Source organism: Notamacropus eugenii, chromosome 4 (assembly GCF_028372415.1).
Source record: "Notamacropus eugenii isolate mMacEug1 chromosome 4, mMacEug1.pri_v2, whole genome shotgun sequence".
Classification (NCBI taxonomy): domain Eukaryota; kingdom Metazoa; phylum Chordata; class Mammalia; order Diprotodontia; family Macropodidae; genus Notamacropus; species Notamacropus eugenii.
In genome coordinates, this window is record NC_092875.1 from 139,473,634 (window position 1) to 139,500,003 (window position 26,370).

At 37.0% G+C, this 26,370-nt stretch overlaps 1 protein-coding gene across 5 annotated transcripts in view; it reads left to right on the forward strand.

The window, feature by feature from the left end:
* The window catches only part of SYBU (syntabulin), a 101,536-nt gene that overhangs the window by 18,961 nt on the left and 56,205 nt on the right, over nt 1-26,370 (forward strand). For 3 of the 5 annotated variants that reach the window (XM_072603255.1, XM_072603254.1, XM_072603256.1), the window contains one exon: nt 22,237-22,434. In XM_072603255.1, the coding sequence (XP_072459356.1) occupies nt 22,237-22,434 (198 nt within the window). Of the gene's footprint in view, nt 1-22,236; nt 22,435-24,047; nt 24,170-26,370 lie in introns of those variants that run through there. The other 2 variants (XM_072603261.1, XM_072603260.1) reach the window with 2 other exon arrangements.

Here is a 26,370-nt window from a genome sequence, read left to right on the forward strand (position 1 = left end):
GTGCTATTTTTGGATAGTGATATTTATACACTGTTGCCAAGCATCTACTGTGTGTGTGTGTGTGTGTGTGTGTGTGTGTGTGTATGATCACATACCACAGTCGTAGAAATATCTATCTAACCGGAAAAGTTATAGATAAATAAGAAATATGAAAACAAGTAGTATGTGTGTGCATAATATTTGTGGGAATGTGGCAACAACAGACAGAGAGATGATGGTGATTTTAATTCAGGTTATTTTGGGGTCCTGATCTATGATTTCATTCCCATAAAGAGTGTCTTCACAACCTTCTTTGCAACTTAGAGTTGTCTAGAGGTAATGATCTTCTTAGTGCTATATCACAGAGAGACAGTGAAGGTGGTTAAAGCAATAAGTAACCATTTCAGAAGGTACATTATCATAGCTGATGTTTTCTGTGGTCTGTAAATAGGAAGACTGGTTCATATTTCCACTGTGTAAAGAGATCAAGTACAGATATAAAACTGAGGTAATACCTTCACTCAAGAAGCTTACATTTATTGTGGAGAATACCATATTCCACAGATAAAAAAATACAGGATATATACAAAATTAAGTTATTTGGGGACATATGATAACTAACAACTTGGAGAATAAGGAAAAGCCTCATGAAGGAGGTGATCCTCAAGATTGATCTTGAGGAAAAAGGAATTAGTTGTTCCAAGAGATGGAAGAGAGAAGAGAAAGCATTCTAAACATGAACAGCTTGTGCAAAGAAAAAGGATGGTACATGAGGATAAAAATTAAGACAGTTTGGTCATGAGCAATCAACCTGGAGATGTAGGCCAGAACCAAATTGTGAAGATCTCTAAATGCCAGAAGAAGTGTATTTTATCTTAAAAGTAAAAGGGAGCTACTGAAACTTCTTGAGTAAGAGAGTGACATGATCAGATCTGTGCCTTAAGAATATCAATTTAGCAGCTATTTGGAGGATAAATGCAAGAGGAGAGAGATTGATTTCAAGAACAATTAGGAAGCTATTTCAATTTATTGTGCCAATTAAGAGGCGATGACAGCCTGAAATAGGGTAATTATAGTGTGGGCAGAAAAGAGACAGATCCAAGAAATGTTAAGAAACAGAAGTCAACAATACTTAGCAAATGATTGATTATGGGAGAAGGGTGATTGAGAGCGAAGTCCTAGATTCTGAACCTCAGTGGCTGGAAGAATATGATGCCTTTGACAGAAATAGGGAAGTTAGGAGGAAGGGCAAAAGGTGATTTTATCTTTGGGCATTTTGAATTTGAGATGCCTATGGGATGTCCAGGTGGAGATGTCCAGAAAGATACAGGACTAGATCTCAGGAAAGATTTGAAAACTTTCTATGTAGATTCTGGAGTCATCTGAACAACAGTGATAATTGAATCCATGGGAGAGGATGTAGTGTAGATATAGGAGAGGAAAGGGTATGGTATGGAGCTCTTCAGGATGCTCATGAATGGGGTTGGGACATGGATGGTAACCCTGCAGAAGAAACTGAAAAGGATCAGTTAGACAGGTAGGAGAACCATGAGAGATCAGTCATGAAAACCCATGGAGGAGAGAGTAGGCAGGAGAGGATTATCAAGTGTCAAATAGTTCAGAGAGGTCAAAAAAGAAAGAGAACTGAGGAAAGTACATTAGATTTTTCAATAAGGAGATCACTATTGACTTTGGAAAGAGAAGATTAATTGAGTAGTGAGGACAAACCATATTTCAAGGGACTGAGAAGCAAGTGGCTGATGCAACAATAAAGACAGCTTTTTTCTAAGAGTTGTGCTATGAAAGTGATAAAAGATAAATAGCCTTTGTTTGATACTTACTATGTACCAAAGACCAGAAAAGTGCTGATGATATTAAAATAAACAAAAAGAAAAGCACCCTTTGCCCTCAAGGAACTTGCATTATACTTGAGGAAGGTGACTTATAAAAGGCAGTTTGAAGGAGGGGAGTGAAGAAAGGTGGTACTGCTCAGCGGAAGTGATGGCAAAGTCCTTAAGAATCAGAAGCACAGCTGGGAAGGGAATGAAGCATGGCCAGCCTGAACAGATGTTCAAAATGGAGGAAACCACCAGTGAGAGGACAAGGCCAACATGGTGCAAGGATAGAGCAGGATTAAAAAGCGTCATGTGCTAAGGGAAGTTCCAGAGTGATAGGGCAGCTGAATCTAAAGAGACATAGGATAATAAATTAAGGACATAGTAAGATCAAATAAAGCATGGGGGAAAATCTGGACATGTCTATATGTGGCACAAAAAAAGGAACAAGTAATTATAAAGAGAGATTGAACATTACAGAGTTGTATTTCCTCAAAACCTTTTCTGGTTACTCTTTCCACACCCTCTGGAGTACCCACTCATTTAATAAGCTACCCTTTATCTTTGATCTCTTTTTATATTCTTTGTACCTTTCACTCATGAAAACCTAGCTTTCTTCAAGATAATGCATTTCTAGATACTCTCTTGTATCAGTAAGCACCCCAACATATACAGGGGGTCCTGCTACCACAGGTTCTTAGATCTGCATTCATGAAAAGAAAGCAACTTTCAAGGAGTTAACAATCATTTTAATGAAGCACAGATATTAGAGAAAATCAAAGTCAAAATTACAGAGAAATCAAAACTCCACAGACATGCTTCCAAAATGGCTGACCATCACATACACATAGCTATCAGAGAGGGAAGCATCAACTTCTGGATTTTAAGGCGGGGAGGTGGGCTCCTTAGCGGCTTCCCAGAATCTCTCTGGCCAAAGAAACATTTTCAGTAAGCAAGCCCCAAAGAAACCCCAAAGTAAAACCTCACCCTCAGAGTATTTATAAACTTTTTAGAGCCAGAGGGCATAACCCTGTGACCCAGTGCTTCAATACAAAAAACAAGAGGTACCTGGGATCCTCCCTCTTACCTAACAACTCCCCTAATCAAGCTTTTTTATTTCATTCAGTCTTTATCTTTGTTGCATGATCTACCAGCCTACAGGTCACTCTACCTGCTTTTCTTGGAGTTCCGTCCCTGGCTCAGTCTTTCTCTCCAGCTCAATTACTGCTATCATGCTCAGGGACTCAAAGCACATATTGATGTCCTCTCAAATCATGCTCAGGGACTCAAAGTACACATTGATGTCCCCTCAAGCACACTGTCCTCACAGTTTATTAAATTCCTCGATTCTCATGCCCTACAACTTTATTTTCCTGCCTCTCACACACACACAAAGATGGCTATACCTTGACCTCATGTATTACCTATGTACCAGTTTGAGTATTTTAAATAATGAAGCTCTTCCCTTCTCTGATAATTGCCAGTCATTCCATGTCTCTGGGTTTCACTTCTCCTAACCTAATCTTTGCTTGTTTCTAATTTCTTTGTCATAAAAAACCCCTAAATTGCCTATCCTTTCCCATTCTCCTTAGTCCATCCTCACTTTTCTGCTGTAAGTCTTGACCTTAGTCCCTTAATAGTTAGCAATTCAATTATGTATTGTCCTTTTCCTAATACTACCAATATACAGCCAATTCTCAATTCCAGGCCATCTGCCTTCTCCACACATGCCCCTGAGCTACCACACACCGCTGGAGGAAATGACACAAGCATCCACCTGAGTCCTCTTCAGATTTACACCATCCAGTCTTAAGTGGGCCTTTATTGTTAGGTGGCAAAAAAAAAAAAGTAAAACAAGAAAACCACTTCATTCTTCCCTTATTGACTATCCTTTACTCTTTAGTAACTATTCCAAAACTCCTTTTCTCTCCCTACATCCTCAAGTGCTTCCTCACACCTCCTTCACCACAGAAACCCTTGCCTTCTGTTGAACAGGAAAAGGAGACAATCTCCCTCCTCTCCCCTACTCCATACTTTAGAAATCCTCAAGGTCTTTTCCCATATTCATCTTCTTTGAAGTGAAAATCTCTGAAAAATAGGAGCCATTCTCAAGGTCAATCTCTCTTCCTACGTCCTTAATCTCATCCTCTTCTGCTCTCCTCTGGGAGTGTGCTCCATGGATTATTCCCTTTCCCTCTCTCTCATTTTCATTTTTTATTGTCAAACTCATAAAAAGACTCACCTAAACTCACTGACTCTACTTCCTCAACATCTGCTCCTCAAGTCCTTGCAATCTGACTTCTAACTTCATCATTTAATGGAAACTCATCTGTCCAAGTTAACTTAGAATCTCACTGCTGAGTTCCATGACTTCTTCTCAGTTCTCCTCCTCTGTGACTTTTCTGCAGATTTTGATGACAATGACTAGCCCTTCCCTCCTAGATACTCTGTCCTCCCTAGGCTTCTGTGACACAGCTCTATCCTAGTTTTCTTCCTAGCTGACTAGTTCTCAGCCTCCTTTGCTGTTTTTATTTTCTATCTTTTGCCCCCAATTCTGAGTGTCTCTAAAGGCTCTCCTCTGGGCTCTCTCCTTTCTCATTCTCTCCCCTTTTGTTACTTCCTTTATGCTCTCTCCTCTCTCTCCTTGAAATATTTTCATTGTACAGATGACTCACAATTTGTACAATAGCCCTAATCTCTCTTTAACTCCAGCCTATGTGACCAGCTGCCTAATGGTCCACCTCCACTTGAATATCCTATAGCAGGGGAGTGATGTGGACAATCTTGTGCCTTATTTTGAGAATCTCATATACAACATGTTCAAAACAGAACTTATTATCTCCCTCAAAGCTTGTCCTTCCTCCAAACTTCCTATTCCTGTTGAGCAGTATACTTTTATTAAAGTATTTTTATAATCTCAGAGTAATCTTTAGTACTTCTTTTCCTTTCACTTATCATATCTAATCAGATACCAAAGTCTGACTGATTCTATGACCAGATCTGTCATACACCTCTTTCTCTCCAATCATAGAGCCACCACTCTTGCAGGCCCTTATCATGTCTCACCTGGACTACTATAATAGCCTTCTAATTCATCTCCCTGTTTCCAGCCTCTCCCCTATCCAATTTTTCCTCCATTTGGCTGCAAAAATCATCTTCCTAAGGCACAAGATTGACCATATCACTCCCTTGTTCAAAAAAAAAAAAACAGCACTCCATGTTGCCTATAGGACAAAAATGTAAATTCCTGCTGTATTTCTGGCTCTCTTCAATCTGACTCCCAATTACCTTTACAATTCTATTTTGTATTTCTCCCTGTTGTGAATGTTTCTTACTATTCCTTTTCATTCCAGCCAAACTACACTACAAGCTATTACCTGAATTTAACACTATAACTCCTCCTATCATATGATCACACAAGCCCCATGTCTGGAATGTATTGCCTCCTCCTTGATAGTTGCCAGACCTAGAGGCCTGTGTGGGCTACCCAAGTCTTCTTACCTCACCTCCGAGGTCTTCGGTTGGCCAAAACCGGATGCTCATATGAGAGAAAGGACGTTCCAGAGTCGAACAAGGGTTGAGCTTTATTTCAGGGTCTAGGTTACAAGTGCAGGGGGTCTTCCTTAGGAGGAAGAGGGGGAGATTTCCTAAGGAGGCTAAGATCTTAAGGGATTGGAAGTAGAAGTACAAGCGGGGAGAGAGGGGGAGGGGAGAGAGGAAAGAAGAAAGTGGAGCCTACTGTCCTCTTGGCTCCTCACGTGCTAAGAGAGCTTTCAGGCTTCCTCAATCCTACTTAACCTTCAGCCGCATAGTTTGCATCTGAATACCGTGCTGTTAGGTAACTAGGTGTGCCCAGATCTGGGACAATCTCGAGGGCAGGGAGATCTCTCTCCCATCACGTTTCTCACGGGAAGAGGCGGAATTACTCGAGATAGCTCGGTTCACCTCGATCCCCTGCCGTTTCCTGGGGGGGTCTCGTGAGAGCTCTAAGATTTAGAAGCTCCCACCTTTACCCGCCCGAGACTGTCCACACGGAATTGAGCTTCCAATCCCAACAGATAGTCTCAGAATCTTGCTTTCTTTCAAAGTTGTATCCCAGGGTTAATACAATGCCTTACACAAAGGTCTTCCCACCTTTTTTTTAACTTGTAAAATTGCAAACAAGGAAATACTATCCGGTCATAAAGGTAGGATAACTAATCAGTAAAAAAAAGAGTGAGGCTATTGTTTGTTTTAGCTTAATGTTTTACTTGTGGCCTTTGGCACCTGTCTTTAATTCCAGAATCTCCTTAATTTAACTTTTGTTTCTGTAGAGCACTTCCTTGTCTTTTAGTGGCTCACATTATAAGTAATGGTACAATTGAAAACTCTCCTCTTTTTAGTTTGGTGAGGGATGTTTTCTCATTTGTTTCATGGTTGTTGAAGGTGGTTATCTGTTTTCATAGTGGTTTAAGAAGACAGAGCTGTGTGCTCTAAGAAAATTATTGGACTTTGGTAATTTTTCCTACATATCTATATTTTTTCAAAGGAACAAAATTTTAAGTTGTGTTTTCATCTTGATATAGTACTATTTCCTGTAAATAACCAAAATTTTGATATTATATTAATAACAGCAATAGTATACATGTGTTATTTATATATATGTATATTTACATACATATACATTTTCAGGGATTTACAGTTACAAGATACTTTTTATATATTGCAATATAATTTTTTGGAAATGGTGAATGAGGGAATTTGTTTTGCCTGATTATGCATATTATGCAAATTTGTTACAAGTGTTTTATTTTCCTTTTTTTCTCCCAATGGGAAAGAGAGGTTGGAGGGAGAGAAAATTGATTTTTGCTAGTTGAAAAAAAATAAGAAATATTGAAAAATTTGAATATTTAAAAAAATAAATTTGCATTTTATAAAATCATAAATAATGCCATTGATACTCAAAACAATTTCATGATTGGGAAGTAGATCAGTGTTCTTACCCTTGCTTTAAGAAGAAACTGAGGCTCAAAGAATATAACTGACTTGTTTAAGTTAATATAGCTCATAAATAGTAGAGTTAGGATTTGAACCCAAATCATATCAGGCCTTTAATCATATGATTCACATGCTGTTGTTTTCTTACCCCTTTTCACTTCTTATCTTGATTCTGTCCTCATGTTCTCCAGATTCAGAGTTTCAGAAAAAAAGGAAGCAGTGTACCCATCTGCGATATCACTTTATGAGAGGTATCAAGGATAATAGACATAGTACTGACCTTGGTCAGAAGACCTCAGTTCAAAATCCAGCTCTATTTGTTTCTTACCCCTGAGGAAAGTCATTTCCACTTTCTGGACCATAAGTTAATTTCTGTAAAATGAGAAGTTTGGACTATGTTCCCTAAGGTCCCTTCCTGTCCTAGTTCCTGTGGTGCTATGTACATTTTCCAGAGGCAGAACTAAGGTAAATGAGGACCTGGAGACTAATCTAACCTCACTCACCATTTTTTAGTGAATCTTAGCTTGATGACTTTAAACCAAGCATAGAAGCCTTGAATAAAATTCAGGAAACACGAGAATGTATGCAGATGATTATCTCTTCTTCAAGGAACAAGATAGTAATCCACCTAATAATTGTTCAGTTAAACATCACTGGTGTAGACACAGCCCAAGAGAGAAATGTGTATTTAGTATAATGAGAATTCAGTCTCTATACTTCATTTTTGTCCATTGCTTTCATAATTCTATATTGATAGAAGAGCCTTGTCAGAGGACCAAAGATTTAGAGCAGGAAATGACCTTAGAGGCCACCAAGATCAACACACTCATTTTGTATTTGATGGCACTGCATCCCTAGAGGTTAAGTGTTCAAGGACACATAGGTAGCATGTAGCAAAGCTAGGATTCAAAGCCAAGTCCTCTGTCCATAGATTCGCCACACTTTCCTCTGTGATTATCAGTTTGTTACTGTTCATGACTGAAAAAAGAAATGATGCATTCGGGTGCAAAGACATAAGCTGAGAACTTTTGCAGTGATGTTCTAGAATCCAAAGGTATCAGAATAGTGAGCATTTCATAACTACAAATGTTGACTTAGGAGTATGAATGGATAAAGAAAGAGCTAGAATCTAAATTGCTGAAAGTTTTCTTTTTCCTCCTCCAAAATGTTTACAATTTCCTCAAGGATTCCTTTTGATGGTTTTAAATTTTGGAATTTCAAAATGGCTGCTGCTTCCTGTTTTGTTGAGCAACTAGCCAAGACTTTTAGGAGGTTTTTAGTGGTATGCTCTGTGAATTGGAAAGAAACTCCATAGATCAGATGTTTGGCTGCTGGGTCTTTTCCTTTTCCCAGTGAACAGCAGCCATCATTAGCCTTCAGGGTGCATATATCTAGGGTGGTATGGGTATAGTCCTCATGCAGCAACTGTCTGTACCAAATGTTCCAACAACAGCTCAGCTGACATAAATAAGAGCCAATGAACTTCAAATGAAGCATGTTTTTTTCACATGTACACACATACCAAGTTATGCTTTTGCTAAAATGGTTTTCAATGTTCATCTCCGTGTTTTTTTTTTAAATCAAGTATTTCAACATCTAGCCATAACTGACTGTTTCAAGATTTTCTGGCCAAGGGGGAAAAAAAAGTTTTTTTCCTCAGTTCCATGTGCTATGGAGAGTAGATAGTGAATTCTATTGTTATTATCTCGTTCCCATCTTAACACGATCTTATGGAAAACCTGTTGAACTCTTAAGTTTGGCATGTGAGTTTTATTCATAAATATAACTAGGTTTCTGAAGAAATGTGAAGCAATTTTTTTGAAGTCTAATATATTATATTATTAAATGACTACATGGGGTAAAAGAATACTACTTCACATCATAAAATTGACTTCAGCAAACAGGACCCACTGTTAATACAGGATGGTTTGGTTCCCAGGAAGTTTCATAGCATCAACAAAATGCATATTACTTTAAACAACTTTCATATATGAAAATGACAATTTATTTAATGGCTAGAATTTATATAGCAATTTAAGGTTGGCAAAGGCTTCTATATATTGTTATCTCATTGGACGTGGGAACAAATCCATGGAAGTTTAAGGACTTGCCCCAGGCTTAGTAACCATCTGCACACCATGTGATATGCCATGTGTACAATAGTTATACTACCAAGCACAGTATAAACATTCGGTAATAGAGATACCCAGTGCAAAGGGAGCTCTGAAGAGGAAGGAGGGAATTCTTGTCTGGAATCAAGGAAGGCTTCACAGACAAAATGCCATTTGAATTGGGGTCTGAAAAATGGGTTAGAGTTGGAAAAGTGTGGGAAAGTAGGAGAAAGAAGGATTTTCTTTATAGCAGAAACAGCTGAAGTAAAAGATTCTGAGGTAGAAAGCCTGGGGTGTGTTCTGGAAACAGTAAGTAATCTGTTTTGACTAAAGCTTAATGTTTATAAAGGGGAGTAGCGGAAGATAGTGCTAGAAATGGGAGTTGGGACCAAATGATAGTGCCTTAAATGACAGAGAGGAGAGAGTTCAGATTTAATTCCAAATATAAGAACAAGTCTTGTTTTTTTTAAAATAAGAGAATGACATGATCATTCTTTAAAAAGATTAATCTGTGTAAGGTAGATTGAAAACTTGGTCAGAGTAGGAAACTATTAAAGTAGTCCAAGTGAGGATGAAAAGAATAGGATGGGGCAGCTATTTTAGAGGAAGGAACAACACCACCCAATGACATGTTAAATGTAGCATGGGGTAGAGTGGAGGAAGAGTAGGCAAAGTGAATTACAACGCTTCAAGGGAGAGAGATTGGGAGAGTGCGGGTGGTGTCATGGCCAGAAACAAGGAGATTTTGATAAATTCAGTTTTGAACATGGTAACCTTGAGATGCTTGTGGGACATTCATGTAGACATAAAAAGGGAGAGTTAAAACTTGCTGGTTTAGCTTTCAGTAGAGTGGTCAGAGTTAAAAATTTAGATTTGATATATTACTCCAAGTTCAAACCATGAGAATGGATGAGATCCAAAAGGGAAAAAAAGAGAAAAAAGAAGGAAGAAACATTTCAAGGTAGAAAGAGTGTCCACTTAGGAGGGATCTAATGGGGAAGTCACTAGAGGATCTGGGGGCTTTTCTAAGGGCAAGTACAAATAATTATATAACTAAATTAGGTCTAAATAGTTGATATAAGGACAGTAAGAAGTGATTTATTAAAAGAATGCTTATTTGATTTTTAAAATTATTTGTTCTGAAGCAGAATAGAAATATTTGTGGAGAAATAGTCACTGAACCACTATTGACAAAGTTGTTTTGTGGTCTCCAGTATTTAGGGCAGCCAGAAAAGCAGAAGTAGAACAAACACAGCCAAGTATTCTGGAAGCCAAGGGAAGAGAAACTCTCAGAAAAGGAGGGGTATGGGCCAGTTGCTCAGCACTTTAGATACTGAAGAGAGATCAAATTGGATTGGGCTAAGAAAGGGCCATTAAATTTAGAGGTCATTGATGACCATATGAGAGACCATTTTCAATGGTTTGCAAAGAGATGGAAGTTAGATTATAAAGGATTAAAGAATGACTGAGGGGAAGGAAAACAAAGGCAATGAGTTCAGATAACTCTTCAGAAATTCAGCAATAAGATAAACAAAGAAAATAGTAATGTAAAGGAAAGAACAGTTTTAGTATAGGTGAGTCCAAAGCATGTTTATAGGTAGAGAGTAAAAAGGTCAGTCAAAACTTGACGATACAAGAGAAGACAATAATTACTCTTCACTGATCTAGCTATGGGAAATCCTTGAGGTCTCTACATGTTCTTTGTAGGGAAAAAAATCATATGTATATATGTTATACATACAGTAAGTGTGTATAAAATTTTTGGAGAGAGAGACCAAAACAGTGAAATAGCAAGGTACAATCAGGAAAGAGATGTCCTTGGCATCAGAGTTGATTTCAAGTTCAGCCTCTCTCAGCTACTCGCCATGTGACCAATGGGCAAGTCATTTAGCAAAACACTCAATACCTCAGGAAACCCTCTAAGACAATAAATTGCAAAACAGATACAGTTTTCATTGGTCAAGAAAGTTTACTAACTGGAACCTTGGACAAGTCAATCTCTCAGGCAACTTCCTGAATTGTCACAGTAAATTTCCAACAGATCTCCATACCATGAAATCATAAGCTTTGGCCCTTTCTATCAAGGACTCTGAAGACAATCCTAAACACACCATTCCCCTACCACCACTCTATTTTAGTCTCTGCTCTTTTTCCTTTCTGTAATCTCATTTAATTTACAACTGATTTTATAAACCCAGGATTATAAAAATCAGAGACTATGAGAGGTAAAAGTTTGCCTAGAGCTATCACCTAGACCAGTTCTCCCATTTTACACATGAGAAAACTGAGGCCCAGAGAGATGATAGGATTTGTCTAAACTGAGACATGCAGTTAGTGGCTAAGGTGGCACTTGAACTCAGGTCTCCTGACTCGAGTCCTTTTTACAACTCTTCTGCTAAATCAGCCAGACTCTACTGATTACCAGAAAACAAGAAAAAATTCTGAAAGGAGGTAAATAGGCTGATTTATAGAAGGTAGTGAATATCAGACCTCTCACTTATAAGAGTTGACCTCTGGGGAAAGGTTACTTTTTAAATGAATGTTGTGATAACCTAGATTTTGCTGGGTGCTAGCCTCATTGCTGTAGCCCAGGGCTAGAAAAAGGAAAGGATTCTAATATGGGCAGAGCGTCAAATCCTTGACCCAGGAAGGAGCACATGCTTACTTTCAAGTGGATTGCACCAAGCAACATGCTTCAAAACATTTAGAGACTGGGAATGTAACCAGCCACAGAATCGTTTGGTGGGGGGAGGGATGGGGAAGGTGGAGAGAGAAAGGAGCCCTATTGCTTTTGTTTCATTTTGTTTTAATTCTACCCTGTTTCTCCTAAGAATAAAATGGAATCAGAGTCTTTAGCAAACCACTTAGTGCCCTTGGCAGAAGAGAAGGAGCTATAAATGTAACTTGATGGCAGGAAAATCCTTAGCTTTGGGAGTTTTTTAAAGAAACTGTACCCTCCCTTTCCTTTAGACTGACAAGTCCCACACACCCTTTTCCTAAGGTCTTGGAACCTTTCTTTATGTCAAATTCAGCTGAAATTTTCTTTTCCAGGCATTCCTCTAGAAATTAGAAGCATCACACCCAATTTTTGTTTCTCAAGTTAGACCTTTCAGCATATCTATAGAATTTTGATATGTCTGACATTTTCTGACCAGGAACAATTTCCTCACAGTGTCATTAAAATGATTTCTCCTTGGCATTCATTCATAACATGATCTGTTAAAAACTAGAGCTGCACGAATTGGGGTAATAAATCTGACAGGGTTTGCTTTTTTTTATGCTATGAAGTTTTTCCTCAATCCATTCGAAACTATTCTTGTGGAGGGAAATATACCACAAAACATCAAAGCTGAAGTGAGCAGAATGTTTTCATTTCCACAGCCCATGAATGTTGTGTACTGCATAGATTTTAGGACCTCGAGGTTTGAGGTCACTCTGTATAATTCCTTCAGGTATGAAGTTATGCAGAATGATGGAGCTTCGTAAATAATTGCTGGCATTACCATTGTTTGAATTTGAATCTCACACCCACATGTCTGAGGTTCTGTGAGTAGAGGATAGATATATTCTCTTTCTCCACACTATATATATATGTGTGTGTGTATGTGTGTGTGTATGTGTGTATGTGTGTGTGTTTTAATATATACATATATAGTGATATATTTTTAAATCTGAATTGTCTATACCTATAATTTAAATGGGGGGGATCTTACCAGAGTGTTTTTCTTCTGTATGAAAAAGGGGAACTGCAAAGGGCCATACCTTTAAAATGTGCCCACTCTTTTTAGTGCAAAAGGAAGACTGGCACTTGCTTATAGGCAAAGCCATAACTAAGCATTTTGATGCCTGGGGTAAATTCCACTGGAGGAAAGGGGAGTATTAGGAAAAAGAAGTAGTAAGAAAGAGAGGAGAAAGCAGAGGACAATCTGCTTCAACCTGGTCTCAGACACTGCAGCACCACTAATGATCCCCAATCTCAAGGATAAAAATGGTAAAGACAGCAAACAAGGGACCTGGAGTTGAAGGAAGGTATTATGAGAGAAGGGTAACACAAGGTACTTACTTTGCAGAATAGTATAACAGAAACAATTATATTCCTTAAATGCTGATGCCCTTGGGCCCCAAACCCTTTGCTCCATCCTTTTTATGGCTCTGTTTTTAACCATTATTTTCAGTTAATATGTATTGAGTGGTTATTTTGTTCATAGCAAATTAGAATTATAGTAAGGCTTTTTTTGTGCCAAAGGAAAGTACCACAACATACATCCTGTATTCCCTATATTATATTAGTTAAAAATTCTCCATGGTCAGTTTACAAGACTGTTTGTTATTTCATGCAATATGTGAAGACCTTGTAATTTGTCTATGGGCTATTTGACATGGCATCAGATTACTTGTGGTTAACCTAACTGCCTCAGAACTCCATAGAGAACCATTCCAGCATCAGCATAACCTGAGGACATTTCATGTAAGGTTTCAAGACCCTGGAAACTATGCCGTATTGAATCAGAACATTCCCTGGTCCATCTGGTCTGACATTCTGCTTCCAGCAATGGTACCGGATGCTGATGAAAAGCCAACTGACAGGCAAAGCTCAACTGAGCCAATTGTTCAAAACTACACAGAAGGAAGCCACACCAAGCACACGACTGGGTGACACCCTGATGAAATTGGCCTCTTTTCCTTTACTGTGGCTTTAGCTTACATACACTCAGATATTCTCCTAGTACAAGGAAAACTGGCATCTTTGCCGTTTCTGGAGCTGGATTGTTTTTTGCAAGTTGAGCTGTGGCCAAAACAGGCAAATGTCACAAGGCTCTGTGAGTAATGGTCTCGACAGATCCTCTTTGGCAAGCAATGTGTTGCTATGCCATCATTGTTGGCATGGTAGTGAGGATTGACTTAAGGACTGAATCACAAAACCAGTAAATCACCAAACCCTTGTTTGTGATCCATTCCTTCCTTTATCTCCTCCCCAGTATCTGGGTACAGTACAGTACTAGACAGCTCTTAAGGGCTCAATAAATGACATTCAAAATTGATTGATTTGAGATAGAGAAGCTCTGATGTGGAAATTAGTTTAACATGACTTCCCGTAAGTAAATATGCGTGCTGATGGTAGGTAATGTGAAACACAGGTAAAAAACTTGTGGAAAAAATTACTATTGAACCTCTATAGACAAGAAAGCATCTTTGTGGTGCTTTTGAGTCTCTTGGCTCAAAGGGGTATTTGAGGGGTAGCCATTCAAGGATGCTAGTTTTCCTAAGAGTATAGGTAAATAACTAAATTAGGTCTAAAGAGGTGATGACATTTTATTTTCCAACAGAAAACTTAGTTTCATTCTATTGAAGAAGTAACAGTGAACAATAAGCCCCAAAATAGAAGTGTAGAAGTGGCCTTGTTTGTTTTTCATTGCATAGAAGACTACGGAAGAAAAAGCTATACTGGAGGCTCAAATCCTATTTCTGCCACTGTCCTTTATGGGACCTTAGACAATTTGCTTGATCCTTATCTTTGCTTGACCCTAAGGCAATGAGTAGATAGAATGCTTGGGCCTGGAGTTAGAAAGACCTGTGTTCACATCCTGCCTACTTATTAGCTGTGTGACCCTGAACAAGTCACTTAAACTTTCTGCCTCACTTTCCCTCAATTATAAAATTAGATTAATTTTATTAATTAATTAATACTTCCCAGGGTAGTTGTCAGGATAAAAGAGAAATGAAATATTAATAAAGCACTGAGCAAAGTGCCTGGCACATAGTAGACACTTAATAAATGCTTGTTTCTTTCTTCTTTTAAAGTAGCTTATAAGAATAATCAGAGTGAAGGCAATAAGTAATTCATTTTCTATTTTAGTTTGTAGATTTGTTCTTTACTAAAGAGTTTAGAGGTATAAAAAAAGGAATTAATAGAAAAATTCCATTTATATTGGTTCCAGGGTCACCTTGTTCCCATAATAAATATTTCATAATAAAAATAGAGTTTATGGTTACTTATTTAGTGTAAATTAAACCAATGAATCAATAATAATCCTTTATTTTAATGGATTCTTATTATACATGTACTTTTGTCAATCCATGGTTTCACTAAATAGGAATTCCCATTTATCCTTTGAAATTCTTGCTTCTTATGGTTGTCAATTTTTTAAACCACAATTCCCCCATTAAGCAACTACCTAATATATCCTAGAAATTTTCCTCTTCTTTTAAAAAAAACAATGGGGTACCAGTGTACCACTAGCTCTGTCCCTCTGTTTGGCAAGAATGTCTACGACAATAAATACCTAACTTATTTTCTTTTCCCGTCATCTGTATCCTCAATTGCAGCTTTTATGCCACTTCTCACATTGATGTTAATATGTTACACATTGTAATCAACCATGTGACTTAATGCTTTCAGCCATTTGTAATTTTAATTCTTCTGAGATCATGATATTCTATGATTCACAGTCATAGCATCACTAGAATAGTGATATTAAATAAAAGAGTTTTTTCAATAGAACACTATTTGGAATCTTTTAAAACTCTGAACAATTTGCTATCAAGTGTCAAACAGGGTGATATATTTTTCCCTGTGTTCAGATATGGAACATATCTTCAGATGGAAGATATCTTTCACAGAAATCTTTTTAAAAAATAAAGAAAAGGTTTTTATTTGGATGATAAGTTTATTCAAATGTTTTTCTTCTCAAACTATGTCATACAGGTTCATGGAACATTTCAACATCTCCTTAGTGAAATCCACTGTAATTTGAAATAGATTGGACTAACCATCCACATGGAAAAAACAAAAGGGATGGAAGCATTTATGTTCCTAACTAGGCAGATACCTTATTGACTCGTGTGTGTGTGTGTGTGTGTGTGTGTGTGTGTGTGTGTGTGTGTGTGTGTGTGTGTGTGTGAGAGAGAGAGAGAGAGAGAGAGAGAGAGAGAGAGAGAGAGAGAGAGAGAGAGAAAGAGAGAAAGAGAGAAAGAGAGTTTGAATGACAGGTTGATTGATAATTAGTTCTAGCCAAAGTTTCAAAATGTTCGCATACTAACAACTGTAACCATCCATGAATTCATTCCTTTCTATCTGGGGCTATCTTGAGATCTCTTTTATTACTTAACCATCTGAGTGGAGTGAAGTCCATTGTTTGGCCACCAGATGACACTCCAGCTATCTTTGAGTAGTTTCCTTCCTCCCCCTCTACTCCATCACTGCTAGCAGCTCTAGCCTTCTTGGCTAGCTAGTGACTGATCTAGTTAGTCCCCAAGTTCAATGGGAATCTAGAAGACATAGCCTGAAATGTACTCAAAATTATCCCACATACAAAATTCTCTCATCAACTTTTTTTTTTTAATTGCCCACAGGCTGAATTCACCTCCTTAGTCATTATCTCCTATAGGATTTGAAAAGTCACCATTAGCAGTCATGAACTCATATTTCAAGGGAGACAGAACACATGAAAATAAGGTTTGGTTTCACTGTATACGGAAAGATCCTAAAAGGGCAGTTATGATACAGATGACAAGGCCCAGGCATCCTTGCATTGTTACATCCTCTGATCAGATGACCGCGCTAAGGAGCTGGAGGACTTAGAAGACTCTGGGAAATTACCCTAGTCTTTTTGGATGGTCTTGTTACCACTGGAGAGAGATAGAGAGACATACAGACATACTATCTATAAAGATAAATATACCTAGCTATATATATGGTACTTTGAGGTTTTCAAAGTGCTTTGCAAATATTATCTCATTTCATCTTCATAACCACTCTAGGAGGTAAGTGCTATCATTATCCCCATTTTACAGATGAGGAAACTGAGGCAGACAGGTTAAGTGACTTGCCCAGAGTCACACAGCTAGTATCTGAGGCTAGATTTGAACTCAGCTTTTATTATAGATAGATCTTAAACAGACATTACATGAGATCAGAATGAATCACATTTGAGAAATTGTGATTTTTTTGTTCAACATTATTATAAATAGAACTGTTTTCATCCAGGTTAATTTCTGGTTTTATGCTTTTCATAAAGAAAATTGTTATTCAACCTCAATTTTTAAAAATAGTTCTTTTTGAATAGATCTTAACTTTTAGGAAGTGTTTTAACTCTCTATTATGAAAATCATGACATCTTATTTGGCTCAAGATTCTATGTAGTCTGAATAGTTAGTGGAAATGAATGTAACTTTTAAAAATGAAATTCTGATAATCATCTTATATAGTTGAACTTCTTAATTAAGTTTCATCTTTTGGTGCTACAGTAAAAGTTTTCAAGAAGAGAATTAGAATGTAGAAGGAAGTCTAGAAAGTTAGTTTGGAAACAGATTGTGGAAAACTGAATGCTATGCTCAGATGTTTGAACTTTAGTAGAAAATGAGGACTCATTGATAATTTTTGGACAAGGCAGTAATAAGAGCTGTGTATTGCACAGTTTACTCTGGTGGTAGTAGAACGGAATGAAACAGGGAAAGAGAAAAGGTAGGAAGATCACCTAAAAGTGTTGTAATAGCCCAGTTAAGTTGAAATTAGAGAATTAATTAATCATGGCCTGAACCATAGAAATGGAACGAAAATGAGGGATTCAAGTCATATTTTAGAGATAAAATCTACAAGAGTTAGTATTTTGGGTGAAACGGGTAGGAAGAAAATGAGAATGTTATGGAGGTTTCAAAAGTTTGAGTTGGGGGAAATAGGATGTTAATCCTGCTTCAGATACATACTAACTATATGACCATGACAAGTCATTCAACTTTTCAGTCTCAGTTTACTCATCTGTGAAATGTGCCTAACAACGCTTCACAGGAATGGTATAATAATCAAATGTGCTAATATGTATGATGTACTGTGCAACTTTAAGGTTCTATATAAATGTTAGTTATTATCATTATTATTATGGGGAGGGGGGAGGTGAGCATTATTTGAAATGGAAAGTTAGGATCCTAAGTATTTTTATTATAACCGTGCCCTTGTTAGCTATTACTGTATTTTTTAAAGAAATCTCTTGGGCACATAAACCAAATCTTACTGTACATGTTCATATTAGAATATGTAATTTCTACCAAATTGGTGCATAGAACAATAGATATAAATTATATGTTCAAGATATTGCAACAAGAAACTTACCTGGTATACTTGTATACTTACTATACAAAGTATACTTGTTTACTTTTTAAGTTGGGTATATTTACTGCACTTTTCCATGGATAAGGACAGTATTCATAAAAAAGATAAAATGATAGCGTTTAAGAGCTAGAAGGGATCTTGGAGAAAATCTAATCCAAACCCTTCTTTATTGAAACCTCTACAGATATTTGAAACATTTGTAAGACATTTTGCTTTAGAACATGCATTTTAAAAACATATCTGAAGGGTCACCATTTTTTCAAAAAAGTTCATTTTCTTTAAATTATATTTTAAAATAGTATGGTTTTTATAACACATGAAAACATTTTTTAAAATGTTCTTTAGTTTAGAAGTATAAAAATTCAGATGCTATCATAGAAAAATGACAGTATAGAATTTGAGGCTTCTGCTGTAATACAGCTCACACAGAAGGAAATCAATTTACTACAGTAAATATTTGACAGAGGACTAATCAAAATGAATAATGCATAATTTAAGCATTTATAATGTTGTTTGTTAAAGACAAGGTATAAAGTTATACCATGTTTTATGCTGGTAGTTTCCAACTTTTTTGAGTATAAAAGCCCCTGTTTCTCATGCCTGCTGCCTAGCACGGAGATGGCACTTAATACATGCTTGTTGATTGTTTGATTGATTGATTAAATAATTTTCCATGCCTTCACACGGTAATGGCTGAACTATTAGTATACATTCAATGAAAAAAAAATAGAGACTTTTGGAACCCTTGCAAAATAACTTCAGTAGCTCAGGTGCACACGACCTTCAGGTCAAGAATTACTGTTTTATACAAGAGAGATGTATTCAAGTTGAAAATATTTAACTAAAATATTATATTAAATCCAGTAGAAGGACTCAATGTTTGAAGGAATTCTATGGAATAAATAGACTTTTTTAGAACAAATAGCCCTTTTCTAACAAAAGTTACCATTCTCCTATGTTCTGTTTTGTAAGCTATTTTAAAATACCCTGCTTTATCAAAATATAAATACAGGACTGTACCATCACGAATACAGTTAAGTGAGTAACCTATGCAGAAGGCATTTACAGGATACAGATGTAAACCTTCTTTTGACTTTGTGTTTGAAAAGGTCTTTACTCATTATATGCGTTAATTTCCAATCGTGAATGTGGTAATAACATACAACTGAGAAAATAAGAAAAGCTTTTTAGTTGAATATAAGCTTCATCATGCTTGTTTACTCCAGATGGCGCTGTGCCTGGTTTTGTGTGTGTGTGTGTGTGTGTGTGTGTGTGTGTGTGTGTGTGTGTGTGTGTGTGTGTGTATGTGTGTGTGTGTGTGTGTGTGTGTGTGTGTGTGTGTGTGTACATATGCATGAGGCAGACATGGGGCTACTTTTTCTTATAAGCAAAAGAAGCAGCTGCCCTGTGTTCTGCAGAGGATTCAGTATGCTTAGTCTAAAAAAGAGCAGGGGATTTAAAAGCAATGCCTTTCAAGCACTAGTAATGAACAGATGACTAAATCTTCTGTTGGCTCACCTAGATTGATAGAGATGGCTAGGTAGTGTGGTGGATAGAACCCAGGGATAAATCTCAGGAAGACTAACATTCAGATTCTTCCCCCAGACACATATGCAATCTCAAGCAAGTTTCTCATTCTATTTCCTTATCTGTAAATAAATAAAAAGCAGCATCTCTCTCTTACGAGGTAAATGTAAGTCAGTGACCATTTATTAAGTGCTTACTATGTACCAGATACTGGGGACACAAAGACAGGCGAAAGACAGTCTCTGGCCTCCAGAAACTCAGTCTAAAGATCAAAAAATCAAAAGAAAGAATATGCCTGACATGCTTTATAAACCGTCAAGCATTATATAAATTTGCCCTATTATGATGACTGTTTGAGTAACGTTGTCTAATGTAGAAATTGCTATGAAGACTTCTCGAAAATTGTTATCGGTTGCTTTAAAACAAACAAAGAAACTTCAACAAGAATGCATTAAGTACTCACTATGTGCCAGAAACTATGTAGTGTGATCAAAGTACAAAGAAACAATTCCCTCCCTTTCTGTGAGTTTCATTTTACTGGGGAAGACAACATGTATCCAAAATAAATACAAGGTAATCTGTGGAGGGATCCCGGAGAAAAGACACTAGCAGTCAGCTAACTAACATTTATTAGGAATCTACTATGTGCCAAGTACTGTGCTCATGGCTGGGGGTGGGGCAGGGAGGGATGGGGGAGGTGCCCCTCTTCATAAAAGCCAGCCTCATCATATCCCAAAGAAATTCATCTTCCTGCAAGATCTCACAGAACCTTTGATATTTACACTCCTCAGTACCCTCTGCTTGGAGGGCAGAATTTCCATGTAACTTCATTTCCTATCCAGCTGCATTTCCTTGTCCTCCTCCACCCTGACTAAGCCAGTTGCCTTCCATCCCCTTCTCCCCACTCCTTCCTTTAATGTGTTCCCTTCTCCCATTAAATTTGTCCCATTAGATTGTAAACTTGAGGGCAGGGACTTTCTTTTTCTTTTTGTATCCCCAGCCCTTAACACAGTGCCTGACACATAGCAGATACTTAATAAAAGTTTATTGCATGAATGAATGAATATAGAAGGTAGTACTTGGACAGTTTTAAGAGTTTTAAGAGAAATCAAGGATTCTAAGAGACTAAGGAGAGGAAAAAGTATATTCAAAGCATGAGGGACAGCTTGTGGCAGGAAAGATAATCGAAAACTTACAAAAGGGAAATTAACCCAAATGGTCTCACATATCATGTGATGAAGGCTAAAATCCAGGGTGTGTTGCTGTTTAGTAGTTCTCGATCATGTCCAATGCTTTGTTAACCCCTTTTGGGGTATTCTTGGTAAAGATCCTGGAGTGGTTTGCTATTACCTTCTCTAGCTCATTTTACAGATGAGGAAACTGAGGCAAACAGGGTTAAGTGACTTGCCCAGGGTCACACAACTAGTAAGAGTTTGAGGCCAGATTTGATCTCAGGTCTTCCTGACTACAGGCCTGCTAGCTGTCCTCAGGGATGTGTTGGTAAATGCTTAACAACTGGCTCTCCAAAAAAAAATACCACGTACTTTTAAGTTAAAGTTGAATTATTAACATTTTCTCCATCACTTAAGTATAGGTAATCAACAAAGCAATTATTAACTTCCAAGCTACAAATGCTCACACTGAAAATTTGATAGCTAAGGCCATATCAGCAATCTCTGACCTAAGGAGATATATGAAAGACTTTACTGTATAGAATAATTAATTATTTGTATGCCAAGAAACCCAGCAAAGAGTTCTTTCAAATACTTTTTAATAATGTATACATTTTCTTTCTAACTTTAGTGGGCTGTTGCTGCTTTATTATAAATTTTTACTTTGTTTCTTGCCTGCTGACATCTCCTTCTACATAACCACAGTTCCAAATCTTTTCTTGTCTCCTGCTCTCCTTTTGTCCTACCTTGACTCCTACTCTATTGAAAATAACAAATGCCAGCATTTTTTATAATGGTCAGCAGGGGTGGGGAACCTGCAGGCTTTAGCCCCCACACATGGCTTTCTAAGTTCTTCTAGTCTAGCCTTTTGACTGAGTCCAAGTTTTACAGAACATATCCTTTTATTAAAGAAATTTGTTCTATGAAGGATGGATTCCATCTAAGGGTTTCACTTGAGGACCTAGAGGGCCACATGTGGCTTCGAGACTTCAGGTTCTCTATTCCTCTAAGATTTTCATGGAAAGCAAGGAAGAAAATATTTTAAAAGAAAATAAAACAAAGATGATCATTCTACAAAATGTGTCCAAGGCTACAATAAGGCTGTATACACATTCACCCATGTGTATCTATACCTCATCTCATTGTGTACTGTTTCCACCGGGGCAGCTAGGTGGTGCAGTGGATAGAACACCAGTGCAAGAGTCAGGAGGACCTGAGTTCAAATATCACCTCAGACACTTGACACTCACTAGCTGTATGACCTTGGGCAAGTCACTTAACCCCAGTTGCCTTATCCTGAGTCATCTCCAGTCATCCTGATGAATATCTGGTCACTGGATTCAGATGGCTCTGGAGGAGAAGTGAGGCTGGTGACCTGCACAGCCCTCCTTCACTCAAAAAACAAAGTCAAGTGCAAGTCATGTCAACATTTCTCTGATGGCATGATCTTCAGCAACAAAGGACTAACATACTGTTTCCACTGTATTCCTTGATTAACTGTCAGCACTTTTTTCTTCTTCTTGTAGATGACACTGGGTGCCCAAGTAGTCAGTCAGTATCTCCTGTGAAGACTCCTTCAGATGCTGGAAATAGTCCAATCAGCTTTTGTCCTGGAAGTGATGAAGATTTTACCAGAAAGAAATTTAATATTGGAATGGTTGTTGAAGGAAATACCCAGTCATCCCGCTATAAGAAGGAACCAAAGACATGCCTCACCAAGCCAGGTATGTGTACACTATGTTATACATTCATAAATGCACAATACATACATATGTATATTTTTTGTGTGTATCTATGTATATGTGTGTATGAATATGTACATACATATATTTCACCATCAAGGCATGACAATTAATTCTAATTAAGCAGTAAACACACATTTTTCTCCCAAGTAATAGAAAATATGTAGGGATCATAAATGATTTCTTTTCTCTTAGAGAAGGAGAATTCAGTGTTAAATTTCCATACTTGCTCCCTGAGGATGAAGTGGGGAAAACAAGATCTAAGGAGCTAAAACTAAATAATACATGAAAGTGACAATGCCATTGAGTCCAGACTTAACTACCCTAAGGTGCCTCATGGCATCATGTAAAATGGATATAATCAGTTATCTGGATGTACATCAGCAGATCAGAATGTACTTGCTATCTGATTAATTTCTCTGTTAATTGAAGTTACAAGATTGTGACAGAGGAGAAAATGAAGAAAGTGAGATGCGGTAACTACCCAAAAAAGCCAATTATCAGCAATAGTTTTTTTTAAAATTTCATTAATTAATACATAGAATGTCAAAATATATAATAATTCTAATTTAAAGGTAGAGGATATCATTAATATTAAAATCTAAAGATCACGTTAGGATTCAGAGGTACAGATCAAATATTTTAGGCATCATTGTGTTTGGTGTCCAAAATGACTTGCATTACCAGTTTGCTTCTCAGCTATGAAAAGTTGATCTATGGTTTGCATGTATCTTCATCAGTTATGGACCATCTCCTGATTTCTGGTTAATGATGATGCTACTGTCTCTGACTATACCTATTTTTGGTTTAAACTCCAAGCATCATTATTTTATTAGGGTCAAAGTAAAATATTATCTGTGGTATATAGTCTTTGCTATCTGCTTCAGTCATTTCCTGAGTAACTGATATTCATGCAAAACTGACTTTCAATTCTCCTTCAAAATCCTTTTGGATACTCAGAAAAAAAGGTAATTTAGTATCATGTATGAAACTTTGCTTGTTCTTTCAATATTTGGATGAAGGCAATTGTTGAAAAAATGTGCAGCTTCTAGCACAGAGATAGGAGTGCTTTAAGGGAGGGCTCAATAATTGTTAATTGAAATGAATTGATTAAAATCAGATGTTTGCAAAGATATAAAATGGAAACGAACATTTGTATAATGGATGTTTGAAAAGAAAAAAGTGTTATTTACATGTAACTGGAGGAAACTAAATACTAAATAAATACACAAAAAAGAAAAATGTAAATGTGACAGGACTATTGGTTAAAACAGTTGAGGAAGTTTATAATCTTCAGGTAGAACAGTGGGAATGAGTTAGGAAGATAAATGAAATAATACCAGAAAGGGAAAGAGTGTCATAGGGGTGGGGGTACAGAGAAAGGTTGGGGGGAATATGTGTTCAATGAAGAAATCAAGGTAGATTACCTAAAAGGAATTGAATGTTACTACTCACATCATTTCTCTACTCAGAAATACTCAGTGGCTCCCTATCACATACTAAATTAGGTTCAAACTCCTTTGTCTGGCAGTGGAGATCCTCTCTAATCTGCCAGAACCCCACATTTCCCTCTTTATCTCAAATTATTCCCCTTGGGCTTTCTATATTCCACCCAAACTGGAATACTGTCTGACCCTGGAATATGCATTGTACTCTCACACTTCCATACCTTTGATCAGTTTCCTGTGCCTGGAACCCCCTCCACTTTGGAAAAATAGTGTATTGTAATAGAAAGAACAGTGGATTACAAGGCAGAAAGATTATTATGAGTCCTAAATTCTCTCCTTTTTTACCATTGTGAACTTGGGCAAATCATTTGACTTCTGTGAGCTTCAGTTTCTTTGCATATAAAATAAGTGGGGTAGGACTAGAAGATCTATAAGATTCTTTCCATATCTGGAGGAAATAATTGGAAGAATATAAGGGCTTAGCACAAAAAGGAGAAAAACAGACTCCATGAAAAAAAAATAGTCCAAGTTAAAATTAATGACTTTCTGAGACAACAAAAAATATTAGAATAAAATCAAAAAGTTGGAAAAACAGAAGAGAATGTAAGGTATGTACCATTAAAAACAAGAAATAAATTAAGAATCACTAGACTCCCTATGGCCATGCCAAAAGCTAAATACCACCTTTCAAGAAGTCATAAATGAAAACTACACAGACCTATTAACAACAAACATAAATAGTAAAAATGGAAAGAATTCACCATTCCCCTTCCTCCAAAATGGGGAAGAGAAAGGAGGGAATAAACATTTATATAGTGTCTGCTATATTTCAAGCTTGCTAAGTGCTTTATAAATATTATCTCATTTAGTCTTCATAACAACCCTGAGTAGTAGGTACTGTTATTACCCTCACTTTGCAATTGAGGAGGCTGACACAGATAGAGATTAAGTGACTTCTCCAAGGTCACATAGCTAGTAAGTGTCTAAGATCAAATTTGAAATCAGGTCTTCTTGACTTCAGACCCATGACGCTATACACTGCAATACCTCACTGCCTAAGGAATAAATTCAATACTCTAAAATTTCCAGGAATGTTACAGTCAATATTTGGAGCTTCCAAGTCAAAGGAAAATACTAAAAACAACCAGATAGAATTTAGATACCAGAGAATGCAGTTGGGGTCACATAAATCTTGGCAGCTGCTATAATAAAAGATATAATGATAATAATAATAATATAATGATAATCATAATAATAATAATAAAAGCTATATGACATGAGGGAGTCATTTAACCTCTGTCTGCCTCAGGTCCTTCATCTATAAAATGAGGTTAATAATAGCACCTACCTCCCAGGGTTCATGAGAGACCAAAAACTTCCTAAAGGAGTTTGTAAATCTTAAAGCAATATACAAATGAGTTAAAGAAAAGTAATATTGTCATCTACAAGTCCTATAGTCAAAAAACAAAATTGTTTCCTTTTGTTGATCATGTATAGAATAAGAAAGAAAGCTTTTTATTGTTGTGTTTTGTGTGGGGAGTGGCGAATGTTGTGAGCTAAAATAAGTACCGTGCCAGCTGCACAGAGATCTCACATTTGGATTTCCTCCCCCACCTGTCTACATACACAGTCCTCCTACCCTGCCAATGAGCCATCTGAAATTTTGGTGTCTGTAATTTTGGCATCCTGTAGCGTTCATAAAAAAAAAATCATCCCCAAAACAAAAATGCAAACAATTTTGCAGTCCCCTAATGTTTGCATATTTTCTGTCTGTTCTCCTGCTTTCAAAACTCCTGTTTGGTTTATGAAGAAGTCACAGATCCATGATGAATTTTTTAAAATATAGAAATTAATAACCTAACTATTGCTACTTTAGTACATTAAGTAATATTCCAGTGTTAGGTTTCACAATGTTAGGCTTCCTTAAGCAACTACTTACTACCCAGAAGTGTCTTATCCCCAGAGACCCTAGTACTCAATACAGTTTAACCAAAACATGTATTATATCAGATATCTACTGGCTCAGTTATACAAAGAGGTGGAAGCAGGCACTAAAGTTAATAAACAAATATTTAGGAAAGGTGGGAAGGAAACAGGTGAAAAGTAAGTACTTTTGCTTAGGCCCACTGTAATTTAAAACACTGCTGCTGCTTTAAAAAAAACATTCAGAAACAAATGTTGAAATCTCCACTTAAATATCAATATTCTAACTCCTTACCATTTAAGCTAAGTCCGTATTTCCCAGTCATCAGATACCACTGCTCTTACTGAAACTGGAGACGGTGCCTAACCCAACATCACCTAGCTTACAACAATAGCTCAAGATATAATCCTTTCACGTTATTTCCCACATTTCACAGGGCATTTGCAAGAAATCTCAGAAAGTCCTCACTAATGATATGATTCATCAACCTCATTTCCTTAAATAGATACAAGCAATTTCACACACTGCAAAAGAATGAGCAGTGAT